This window comes from Fukomys damarensis, unplaced genomic scaffold (genome assembly GCF_012274545.1).
Source record: "Fukomys damarensis isolate Sample0158 unplaced genomic scaffold, DMR_v1.0_HiC HiC_scaffold_16, whole genome shotgun sequence".
Lineage (NCBI taxonomy): Eukaryota > Metazoa > Chordata > Mammalia > Rodentia > Bathyergidae > Fukomys > Fukomys damarensis.
Genome location: NW_022900928.1, coordinates 24,882,712 through 24,895,404, shown reverse-complemented (window position 1 = coordinate 24,895,404; position 12,693 = coordinate 24,882,712). Strand labels below are relative to the sequence as shown.

The 12,693-nt window shown below is 41.7% G+C and overlaps 1 protein-coding gene across 1 annotated transcript; it reads right to left on the bottom strand.

Moving 5' to 3' along the window:
• Positions 1–2,539: 2,539 nt before the first annotated feature.
• Positions 2,540–5,725, bottom strand: LOC104847752 (E3 ubiquitin-protein ligase TRIM68). The gene is given in 6 exon segments (XM_019204378.1): positions 2,540–2,646; positions 2,649–2,766; positions 2,769–3,100; positions 3,219–3,321; positions 4,269–4,349; positions 5,714–5,725. Coding segments are annotated over 6 exon segments (753 nt in total).
• Positions 5,726–12,693: the final 6,968 nt, after the last annotated feature.

Here is a 12,693-nt window from a genome sequence, read left to right as displayed (position 1 = left end):
TATTTATTTATTTATTTATTTATTTATTTATTTATTTATTTATTTGGTACTGGGGATTGAACTCGGGCCCTTGTGCTTGCAGTCAACCACTGGCAGGCAGTGGAATCAACTGAGCTAAATCCCTGGCCCAGAATGCATGTATTTCAATATTTCACCTCCTTTATATGTAACAACAAATACAACTAAAACAGAGAAATGGTGTCTAATTTTCCTTACTACAACCATGTGGAAGCTACTTTGTACCTGTGTTGCCTTACCTCCTATCTGCCTTTCTGCCCAATCCTAACTTAACAATTACAATCTTCAAGTATTAACGGTGCCAGAAGCTGTCTTATATTGCACATGGGGACAACATGAAATTTGTACATATTTGTACATACTGTGGCCATTACAGTAGACAGAGTCAATAATTCTCATATGCTTGCCGTGAAGTTGTGAAGTTTATTTCTGGTCACAATCACTCCCCCAACCATCTTAAGCCTTGCGGTAGATTATTTGTATACAACCTTGCCTACCACACACAGCAATCACTCTAAGGTCAATAGCCCAATGTAGTCTTCAATACCTTTCATTATCATATATGACTTCCAAACTGGCTTTTTAAAATTACTATTCCTCTTCCCACATTTCTTTCCCCCATAGAACCAGAGAAGAGAAAGGCAGGGAAGATGTTAAGTAGTTAGGAGATCTGTGATTTCCTTGGTGATATGAAAAGTCTACATTTTAGCCTAACTAGTTGGTGGATAAACATCCTTTTTGGTTACTTCTCCTTTTTTTTTTTTTTTGGTACTGGGGATCAAACTCCAGACCTTGTGCTTGTGAGGCAGGCGGTGAAAACACTGAGCTAAATCCCCGGGCCTTGGTTACTTGTTTTGCTTCTTTTATTTTTATTTGTAGTTTCTACTCTGAAGCTTCAGCCTCTATTGTAAACCAGAGACAGACACCTATAAGCAGTTGCATAATATTCTACTGTGGCTCACAGTGTGCTGCTGGCATGACACCTTTCAGCTGGAAGGGCTCTAGACTGTCAGGAAAGGCCCTAAGACAGAAAGGCACTGCTGCCAAGATTCTAGCTGTAATACACTGAGGTAGGAAGGCTACCCATGGTTTGCCTTCCTCTATCCCTGAGAAGTGAACGAAAGTATGGCATGGGTCAGGGATCTTTCCACCAATCTATGACGTAGGAGGCTAAGTTGTTTTGGAACAAATTGCACCCAGTTTTGTGACAGGAAACCTCTTAAATATGTGAGTGGTTTCACATCCAAAATTCAATGAATAGGTAGACATGTGACCTGAGAATCAAGTTTGTCAATCTTGCTTCATTTGAATGCAAAAATCACTTTATACTTTTTATAATCTTCTATAGCTTGTAAGAAGTAACTTGCTTCGTTTAGTCCATTTCAGTTTTATTATCCATAAAATGACAATAAAAACAGGTTTTTTTGATTCAGCCACTTAGAGAAACAGACAAGGATAGGACATGGGACTCCTTAGTCTGAGTGACAGTAATCTAACCAGTCTAGGCTCAAAGAGGGGATGCAGCAAGTCTCCTGGACAAGTCCTGTGTCTCTGGTCAGGAGGACAGAGTAAGGTGAACTATAGGTTGTTTGCTACCAGAGAACCACAAAAGAAGCATTCTGACTGACTTCAGCATAGAAACCAGTTCTGATAAAGAATGACAAAATAGATTCATTCATAGGAAAATGGATACACATTGAGGATATACTCCTAAGTGAAATAAATAAGGCACACATGTGTAAATAACGAATAGTTTCTCTGATGTGAATAATCTGCAATAATACAGAAGATCCTAATAAGATTACTGACATTGAGAAATGGGAAGAAAGGAGCTAAAGGTGTAGGGAAGGTGGGATGGATAGAGGAAGGGTAATAAGGGAAAAGTAAAAAATGTGAGATAAAGAAAAGATGGAAATAAAGTGCTTGTAGATGGGGAGGGAAGGAGGGGGTGAAGAGAGGGCAGGGACAAGGGGAAAAAATGAGAACCAAGACCTGTCATGTAGAGGTACAAGATCCCAACAATGAATGTGACTGTACTGTATCCCTAAAATGTACCAATAAACTCAATTAAAGCTGAAAAAAAAAAAAAAAAGAAAGAAAGAAACCAGTTCTGGATATGGCCGTTATTTTTTTGGCTCACCAGTAAGCCTTAATTAAAAGGTTTCCTGAAGATTGTCTATTTTATTGTCCTCATTGATTTAATTATGGCACTGCATAGGAATAAGTGAAGAGAGGTGTGAGAAGTGTGACAAAGCCAGGACCCTCATACCAACAAGCTATCTCAGCACTGCTCTTAGCCTCAACATTGGACCTAACACTTTTCCCTCCCCAAAGCTCATTTGAGTGGGACTTTTTTTTTTTCCTGATTGGTTTAGTGACAGAGTATCACCTAATAGTAAGAGATCACAAGGTCAGGGAGAGGAGTCTCTGGATTCTAGGACTGATTGTAAGTGTCAGGATCCTCTAATACCTATGTGGGCTGGGCCAAATTCCACAGGCTCTGGTTGGGAAGATGGCTGTCCTAGTCCTCACCATCCAGGTAACAGATGATCAGAGGAGTAGTGTTGTTGACACCAATCACGTAGCAAAGACTCAAATAGGGCAAGAGGCGCCCAGTGAAGGGATGGTGGGGAAAGTGAAAATGTGGGAGCCACTGTCAGTCACATTATAGAAGGAGATATTATAGGCCTCGTAATCTAGGAAGACTCCCACCCGGAGAGGAGGGACTGGCAAGGACAGGAAGGGGTATATTCATCAGCGCCTGCCTGGTACTCACTTCCATTTCTCAGCCATATCACCCAGAATCCATGTACTGGGGATAAGCAGAGCACTTCCTTCTGGTCTATATTTTCATTGCATACTCCCAGGCCCCATTCAGATCTCTCTCCCACCTCTGCCTCCCAGTAGTGCTGGCCTGAAGAGATGTACTGGCTGCCCAGGACAATGTTATCGTGGTAAAATCTCTCAGGATTGTCAAGCAGATTCTGCTGAGTGTCTCCACAGTGTATGCTCTCTCTGTCCTCGGACATGAGGACACTGATACACAGCAAGGATCTGAGGGTGGTCTCTCTGATACGTACAGCTACAGGTTTCTCAGAAATGGGTTGGGGTCGCTTGGGCATCCAGAGGGCCCTGAGCCACTTTATTTCTGCGGGAGGGGTCCCTCCCTCTGCCCATTAGCCTCCCCCAGCATGCATTACCTGCATATGTCTTTAGAATCTCTCTTAGCCCTGGCACATGGCAATCTGTCTTCAGCTCCAAGGAGACTGGTTCTGGCAGCTGCACAGGAGCAAGTCTTGGAGCCTGCAGCACAGATATTTTTAATGTAAAAGAAATGCTTAGAACCAGAAATATTTCAGATTTGGTATTGTTCTGTATTCCAGAATATTTGGATATATGTAAAGAGTAATCTTGGGAATGGGACCCAAATTTAACACATGAAATTATTTATGTTTTATATGCACCTTATACAGGTAGCTTGAAGGTAATTTTATGCGACATATTTAGTGTACTTGTATTTTAAGTGGGATTCACCACCTAAGGTCTGGTGTGGGATTTTCTACTTGCGGCATCATGTTGGTGCTCAAAAATCCTGGATTTTATAGCATTTCACATTTTCAATTAGGGATGCTCAACCTGCACTACTTTTACTGAGCAGTAGGATCCAGGTTATCATGGTAGTATAATCTCTAGACTACTGGTTTATACTTATATTTACAAAAGCAGTATAACTTAACTACCAGGCAAGATGGTTTTTCTTCTTGATGGTACATCTGTTGAATTCACTGCTTTAGATCACTTGAATGTTACTTCTTGTTGATCAAAAGCTATTTAACTTTCATAATTATTAGCTTCAAATGTATTTCAGAGATGATTTTCTAATATTTTAATAACTGAACTCTTAGGAAATCCCCTCTTGAATAGGAAAGTGAAGCAAAAACTAAGCTTTACTAGCATTGCACAAGTCTTGGAACCATGAGTTAATGCATATGTAAGACACTTACCTTCCTTTCTTGTATGTGAGGGCACTAGATCTGAGGCATCCCTACATCATAATCAAGAAACCAGAATTGAATGTTTCATGGCCTGCTGTGGGCCACATACCAGTACAAGTGATTAGGGCTCTGGGCTCTCTGACTTCAAGCCTCATATTCTACCTCACAGAGATGAGAAAGTTATAGGGACAACACAGGGGTGAACATAAACTCCTTCCTCAGGTGGCAACCTGCCTTCCAGTTAGAAGTTCAATTCCTTTCACTAACTTCCAGCTTCTTCCAGGCCTCTCCTTCCTGTACTTTCCTCAGACGTTCCAGAGCCTCATGGAGCTTCCACTGCAAGAGACAAATAAGAACCTGATGAGGACACCTCACGCATCCCAGGTGGATAAGGAGGCTTTCTCACACTGGCGAGTGATGAGAAAACCAGGGTCCTTTTGGCAACAGGGGAGAGTGAATGCTGAGAAAAGAGGAATGCTACACAGGGAGCAGATCCCACAGCCCCTAAGTGTAAAGTTGAAGAAAATAACCATTTCCAAACTTTCTAGGAGGAAGTGCCTTGAACCTTCCTGTTCATGTCTGTTTTTGTTCTAATCTACGTAGTTATCCTACGGTCTCCCAGAGCCTGGCTACTCAAAGTGTGGTCCAGGTTCAGCAGCATCACCTGGGTACTTGTTAGAAACACAGCATCATGGGTCTCATCCCAGACCTACCAAGTAGGAATTGGAATTTTAGTAAGATCGCTGGTGGTTCTTATGCATATTAAAGGTAAGAAGTAATTCCTAGAATAGTAACTCAAGGGATTTCTATTGGAGAGCATAACACATTTTAGTATTATTTTAATTCTAATCATGGTAATCACTTTCTTAAAGCATAACCAAGTGCAAAATAAGGTTTCAACACTAAACATGCATTAATATGGTTCCTACCTATTGATGTTATCCCCATTTCATGGATGAAAACAACTGAGGCTTAGATAGTGACCTATCTAAAGTCATCTAACTAGTAAATGGTTTGGGTGAGATTTAATCAGGCTCTTAATCTTTAGGTTACAATATCATACCACCCCTCTACTCAAAATGAGTAAGTGTATACTTTCAATATTTTGGAGATTTTTACTATAAATGAAAAAAACTAAGTTAGGGGATATTTCTTACATTCTTACTGCCTAATCTCAATTCCCAGAAGGAGAATTTAAGACCCGAACAGGACCACTGATCACCAAACATTGGAATAATGGATCTGACAAAGATGTGTCAGCATGGACATCTGAGAGCACACAGCAGCCTAGAGGCAAAAAAGCAGAAGGTGCATCAACGATGGCTTGTCCCAGAGGAGGGAAAAGAAAAATAAAAGAAAAAGAAAAAAGGACTTGGGAGAGGAGAAAGAACATTGGCCAGAGGGGGAAAAAAAACATGAGCCCTATCCTTTGGATCCTTTACTGATCTTGTTGAATAAGCTTTGGGGTTGAATCAGCCCAACCTTTGAGCTATTTTACCCACACTATGGAAGGGATGAACAGGGGGATGCCCAAGTGAGTGGCTTTGGGGATTCTTGGTTTTCATTTACTTGGGAAACTCTGATTCTACCAGACTATTCCCACTCCAGTCATACTCTATAAGTCAACATAGCTTCCCTGGAACTAGGGCAAGGTCATATAAAATGTGATGATTATGCAGCCAGAGCAAGGCCTTAAGTACCTCCAGACTCATTCTCTGATAGGCTTATGTGTACATGTATATTCCTCAAGGTGTGAAAGGCATATGCCAGTGGCCCACTGCCTGTATGCAGTTTGTTTTCTTATGCTGCACACCAAAGTGTAAAAATGTAAGAGAAACAGGATGTTTTCCTTGTGCCCTGTAACCCTTGACTGCTTTTCTGGCACTAACATACACATGCCAAGTCTCTCCTCAGCCTTTAGTGATATGTTAGAAGCACAGATGAAGTAACATCCCTCAGAAGATAAAAAACAAAGACCACCTGAGGATAATCATGCCCATGTGGATGAAGTCATCATTTCAGAAAAACAACAGCAAGCAGCTGCGGCAACTTCATCAACAACACCCACAAAACAACAACAACAACGACAGCAACACCCCAAGAAACCCTGGAGCTTTCGTCAGGGTCACATATAGGTATGGAAGGCTCTGGAAGGCTCTTGATTCACTTGGCAATATTTATTCCTTCACTTTGAAAGTTTATGTTAGTAGACAATCTACAAAGGGACGGGTCATGTTAGTTTTAGTCACTCGTATCGTCAAACACCTAAACAATGTCTGCCATGCAGATACTGCTGAATAAATATTTGTCAAATGAATAAGCCAGCTAGACATGAAAAATAGTTTGCAAACACAAAACGCTTTTATAATAAAGTAACAATTATAGCAAGCAATCCTTGAGTACTTTCACTATGTGCCAGGTACTTTTTTGTGCACTTTACACGGATTAAGCCAATTTGCTATGTAATCCTAGTTAGTACAGCCCAATTTTATCTTAAGAAAATTACCTAACTTCTCCAGTTTCAAGGTAAAATACAAATTCAAGAGGAGAGAGAGAAATCACTGTGGTTTATGGCCATGCAGTCAAGCTTTCTGGAGGAAGTGGGACTCTGTTATAGATCACTGACAGTTCAGGCATTCTCACTGGTCTCCCTGTCTCCTGCTTTTCTTACTTCCGCTGTTACTATCATTCCACTGTAGTTAGGGTTCGCAATGAAATAGTTATAATACAAAACACCTAATATATAGGATTATCTTATACTATTTGCCCAAAAAGGCAAATGCAGAGGAGTGCAAGAGATCTAGCTAGAGTCCCAAAGAATCCAACCAAGGGCCTGGATCCCATAGCAATGTCCTATACAAGTCCAGATGAAGACCTAGAATCCAAGGCAATGTCTTTCACAAGTCCAAGGAGTGGCCTGGAGCCCAGGGCAATGCACTTTATAACAGTAGCATAATCTGTGTTATGGTTATTGTCAGAAGTCTGTAAGCAGAAAGTAGAGAGAAGGTCAGGTCAATCCATAATTACAATGTAAGAATTTGCAATGTAAAAGAAATGTTTTAAATACATAAATGAAACATCTGGAAACCAAACACCATCAAACATTATTTTAAGTTGAAGACAAAAGGTACATTTGCCAATTAGCTAGATGAGGGAATGATAACAAAGTTCGTGCGTTGATGTGGATGTAGGGTCAAGAACAGAGATAATTTATGGTGTCCAGTGACATCTGAGATATAAGAATAGCCTATTACATCCTGCAGCCCTGGAGTTTTATCTGCCTTAAATGAAATGTAGAAAAAATGTGTAACCTTTAGATACAGAGATGCATTTACTTTGTAAGTGAAACAACAACAACAAAAAATCTTGTACTGTTTTAGAAACAAACTCCCAGTTGGCTTGCAGATACAGAAGGAACACAAAAACTCATTGAAAGGTAAATTAATTTTTTGTAGAAATAATCAAACTTGAATACCAAAGCTAGAGGGATCTGTACTGGGAAAGCCCAAAGGCCAGTGGTGGAAGCCAGAAAGCCTGCGTTGGTGGGGTGAAGGATTTGTGCCACCAGGCTGAGGGATCTGCACTGGAGCCCGGAAGTGACACTCATGGCAAAGATCAGAGTTCCCCTGATGAGAACAGCAGCCATTCCCAGAGCTCCTCTGAGGATAGAGGAACAGTTAAGTTCACATCACAAGATCCCCCCACCCCCAGAAAACTTCTCCAAGAAGATCAACTGTCAACGATCTTCCCCTCCAGGTCTCTTTCTATGCCATTGGCAACAATCCTTAAGTGGGTCTTCCACACCCAAACCATGCTGATTCAGTTCTGTTGGGCATTCCAAGTTGACCATTAGTTAATCCACCACACTGCCAAAGTGAGGGATCCAGTACCCTAAAATCCAGCTTCACTAAACTGCTGACCAACAACCAGCACCCAGTCCAAGCTCCATAAAAGTGGCATGCTAGAGGTTTAATAGATAGGGCTCCTTCTTCATTCTGAAACAAAATGTATACCAGCCAAGCAAAAAGATAAACCCCTCCACTGCCCTGCAGATCCCAGGCTCATTCTGTCTACCCTACTTGGGTTCATTGTTCTCTCAGGGAGAAGTGATGACTCTACGGTCTTATCTCAATATCATTTGACATGTATTTGTTTATTTCCCACACTAAGAGATTCATGTTGATAGGGGCATTGTCTATTTTGTTCACAGCTATTTTCCAATGCCATGTTTGTTGAACACATGAGAACTAAATGCAAATGTCGAGGGACCGCTGATAGGGTGAAGGTGGAGGAAGCTTTAATGTCCTTCCTCCTTTAAGGCAGTGTGTGGGGGCACCAGGAGCATTGCCTAATCCAGATAGAACAAGAAGAGGTTGACATCTATTATTTAAAGTTCCAAAGATCAATAGAAGAACCAAAAGAGCAACTGAAAATGGAGAAGCTAGAGGTAGTAGGAAAGTGAGGCAAAAAATATAAAAAAAGATAAAGAAATGCTGTGGAAGTATATTATTTTGATTTAGGGCCATAAACAGAGCCAACCATGGAAGAGTTAAAAAGCAATCATCTCTGGCTTGTCCAGGTGGCTCACGACTGTAATTTTAACTTCTCAGGAAGCTGAGGCAGGAGGAAGGTAGGGAGCTCAATGCCAGCCCAGGGAACTCTCAAAATAAAAAGGGCTGGGGATATAGCTCAGTGCAAGGCGCTGGATTCAATCCTCAGGACCTGAGGGTGGAGGAGTTGGCCTCTGCAAAGAAAATGACTGAGAATGTATAGCTATTGCTCCTCAATAGAAGACTTGCTTTAATGTTTTATTTCTGATTACACATAAATTACTTTGGTACAACTTAATCTGATAGATGATTCTCTTGTGCCTTTGGCAGAGTGGGTGTAGTTTTGGGGAAGACTTTTGGGGAGGAAGGAGGAGCCTGGAAAGATTCTGGAAGTAAAAGCACAGCAGGGCAGAGGACGTGGTATCCTCCAGCGTTGAGAAGCAGCTCAGGGAACCTCCGGGCCACAGGGCGGGCGCTGGGCTGTCCCGAGGGCAGCGGTGGTGGGGCCTGGTAAAATGAGCTTAAATCTTAGCTTCCAAATAGGCTTGGGTATACCTACCTCTCCCACTTCCTGGACTAGCACTTGGCGCTGGACTAGCACTTGTGGAGACGCCTGCAGCCCATGGCCCAGCTTGGCATGGCAGAGGAGAGTCGTCTCTGCCCACAAAGGATAAACTGCTACCAAAGGCGGGGTCGGTAGACCGCAGTTCCAGGGTTCTCAGCCTGGATCCCACCCTCTCAGGCCCCTCCCACAGAGCCAGAGCCAATGAAAGGCAGGTAGAGTTTTGCAGCAGCCCAGTCGGCCTGGCGACATTTTTGCAGGAATAGCCAATCACAGACAGGCATTGAGATGACCCTGACAGATCGGAACCAGGACAAAATCTCTGGAACCCCCTGCTCACATTTTTTGGACTTACTTAATTTTTCGGGCCCCTTTCCGCACTCAGAGCCGGTTAAATTGTAAAAGTGCCTGAGAGTCAGTTCCGGGAAGCCTCAAAGGGTTGAGGTTCTTCAAACACTCAGGCCCAGCATTGAGAGGTACAGATGGCCGATTTCATTTGCCAGTTCACCCGTTAAATTTAGCAGCCTGTGAGATCAGCTGGGTCTAGGTCTGTGACTCATTTTACCCTACAGTTGGGCGGTTCCTTGAGAAATGTGCGACCTCTCCTGGCTCCAGACTACAGTTACTGAGTTTTATTTAACGTTTTCCTGGCAAGCTCCTGTTCTTTGTCACTTCTCATCACTAGTGTGACAACTCAGCTTTGGAGTTAGAAGCAGCTACTGACGGAGTACAGGAATCTTCGGTCATAAACTATTTTTATTTATTTATTTAATTAAAAAAATTGAGACAGGGTATCGCTATGTAGTTCAGGCTGGAACTTGCGGGGATCCTCCTACCTCAGCCTCCTGAGTGTTGAGATTACAGGCATGTGCCATCACACCTGTCCTGTTTTGGTTTTAAACAACTTTTAACTTCTGTTTTTAAAAACCGATACCCACTCATCCAAACACACACACACACACACACACACAGACACACACCAAACACAAAATGCTACTTGAAACAGTGGTTTGGGTTTTTATTTTTACTCTTAGGCCCTTTTCCTTTTTCTGATAGCTCTTTACCAAAATAAGCAAGCAAAGGCATAGCCTATCAATGTGGACATGTAATAGCCAAGAAGTTCTCTAATTGAAGTCCAGCTCCAAATTGTACCTTTGTTGCTCCTATTGACACTGTTTGAATCCTCATGGAATGTCAGCAGGCCACGGGTGAGATTCTAAACGATGACATCCAGAAAATGAATGGGGCTATAATCAAAACAAGGCGAAAAAAAGATCGTGAGGTCTGAGCTAGGCCCTCTGCCTCACCCGGGATTGAAGAAATGACTGCCTTAACGAAATAGTGACTAGGTTACTTGAAACTAGACATTGTAAACATTTATCAAGCAGCAGTTTCTTTGCAACCCTCTGTACTGGGATACCAACTAGAAGACTATATTCTCTGCTTTTAAGGAGCTCAAGATCAAGCTGGTTGTACTTCCCTGGACTTCCTGTGATGTTATAATAGTTCATATGGAAATATGTTTTTCATGTGTAATGTGAAATTTGTAACTATAACTGCTTCTCAAGAGCCCTGGCAACAGAGTACCCTAAGCTTGTTAGAGTATGGGGCTTTTTGTTCAGGAGGGAAAGGATGGTCAGAGAGCTTTTGAAGACAGATCTGTATACCTCCCAGGCATAGAAGCTCTTCCTCCAAACCTCCTTTTTTCTCTGTGAAAAGTAGACAGGTGAGTCTCAGGCAAATTCCATGACCATAGCTGCAGACTCCAACCCCCTACTTTGATTCCAAGACAGACCAGAGGACAAGTGAGTGGCTAACTCTGGATAGCTCCTATCTGTGCTCTTGGGGAGGATGGCACCAAAGGAAAAGCAAGACACACCATCATTATTTTACCTATTGATTAAAATGATTATGAAACTGCCACTGCTATTTTAATACCAATCTGGTTAACAAAGTAATCGCTCTTAGTCTCAGGGAAAACTGGATAGGCTTGCAGTTAGAATTGCTCCTCTCTTACACATAAGATATCTTAAAGCAAAACTAAAAATAAATGTAGAGAAGCTTTTGTAATGCTATTTACTGATGTGTGGCAATAAGAACTCCAAAACCTAAAATATACTCTATAGAGTTCTACATACTTTGAAGTCAGTTTACCCTAACTTAGATGAAATTATTGTACTCTTATCATACAATGTAATAGAGAAGGCTTCCTTACCCTTCTGATAGGGAAAATTTTAATAGTGAAAACCTAGGAAATGTCACAATGTAAGAAAACTTTGCCTTTTGCTCTGTTTAGTTCAGAATTAACCAGCACCAGAGGCATCCTGTCTCTAAAACTTTTGTAAATGAAAAGAACCATTGTTAGCTTTGTTGACTGAAAACCTCTCTTCTCCATGGCTAGAATAGATAAATCTTAAAGATAACTTCCCTAACAAAGAATGGCATTGTAATTCAACTGCCTCACCACCATGTTTTGGGTATCAGTAATGTGAACACTGAAAATGCAATGTAACCAACTGAATAAGATCAAGGCTGTAAAACCCTATAAAAGAAGGAGTTGTAACCCAATGGGGGAGTCAATCAGGGCACCGCCATTAGGTGTGATTGATCCCCATCGATGGAGTAAACTTTTATTTTACTTCCATTCTACTGCCTGTCTGTGTGTCACTTGCCAATTCCTTCTGTAACACTTTCAGTGAATCCCTGGTTCTACAAATCAAGACTACGATTTCCCCTTTGAGGCCTAGACAAGAAAGGCCCTTCGTCAATTCAGGACTGTCAATTCTTTTTCTTGGTACTTTATTCCCCAGTGGCAGAACCTGGTTTAGTTGTTCCCTCATCTGCTGACCATTCAACAAGAGTGAAAATGCATTCTTTGATTTAAGTGGTTGCAAAGAATATAGAGACAAACTTCACTCTCTATACAGAAATAGAGAAAAGAATTAGTCTGGATATGTTTTGTAGGTAGAAGGACTCAAATCTAAGACCCTCAATTTCTTGACAAATAAAATGCATAGTGGGACTTGGTCCATGCCCTCAGTGTTTGACTTCAAGCCTGAGGGTTTTCCTGTGATGGACCCAGGTGTGGCTGACCACAATGCCTGGGAGTTGATAACTTCTGGAGCATCCCTCAGTGAGTAAAAAATGGAAGTTGGAGAATCATCACCCAAAGTTCCTAACTTCTTGGGTGGTTTAACTCTGTTGTACTCCCCCCCACCCCAGTGATCTTTAATGGAACCAGCCCCAGTTGCCCATGGTGAGAACCTGTTTGAAAATGTAAATTTCTCTCGCTTCTCCTTCCCTCCTTTCTCCTTTCCATTTCTACTTTCTTGGTAGTTCATTCTGGGATAACATTCCAAATGGACAACTTGAATTCAAATCTACATTTCATTTATGTTTCTGGGTATCCAACCTATGAAAAGTCAAATGACGTACTAAGAATGTTACAAACAACTCCCCATGTCATTTGATTCCCTTTTATCATACTGTGCATTTGTACACCAGTGGGTAGTCTTTCCTGGTGTTGTGGGATGTTTTGTGGCTTTTGCCAGTAGCTTATTAAATAGCT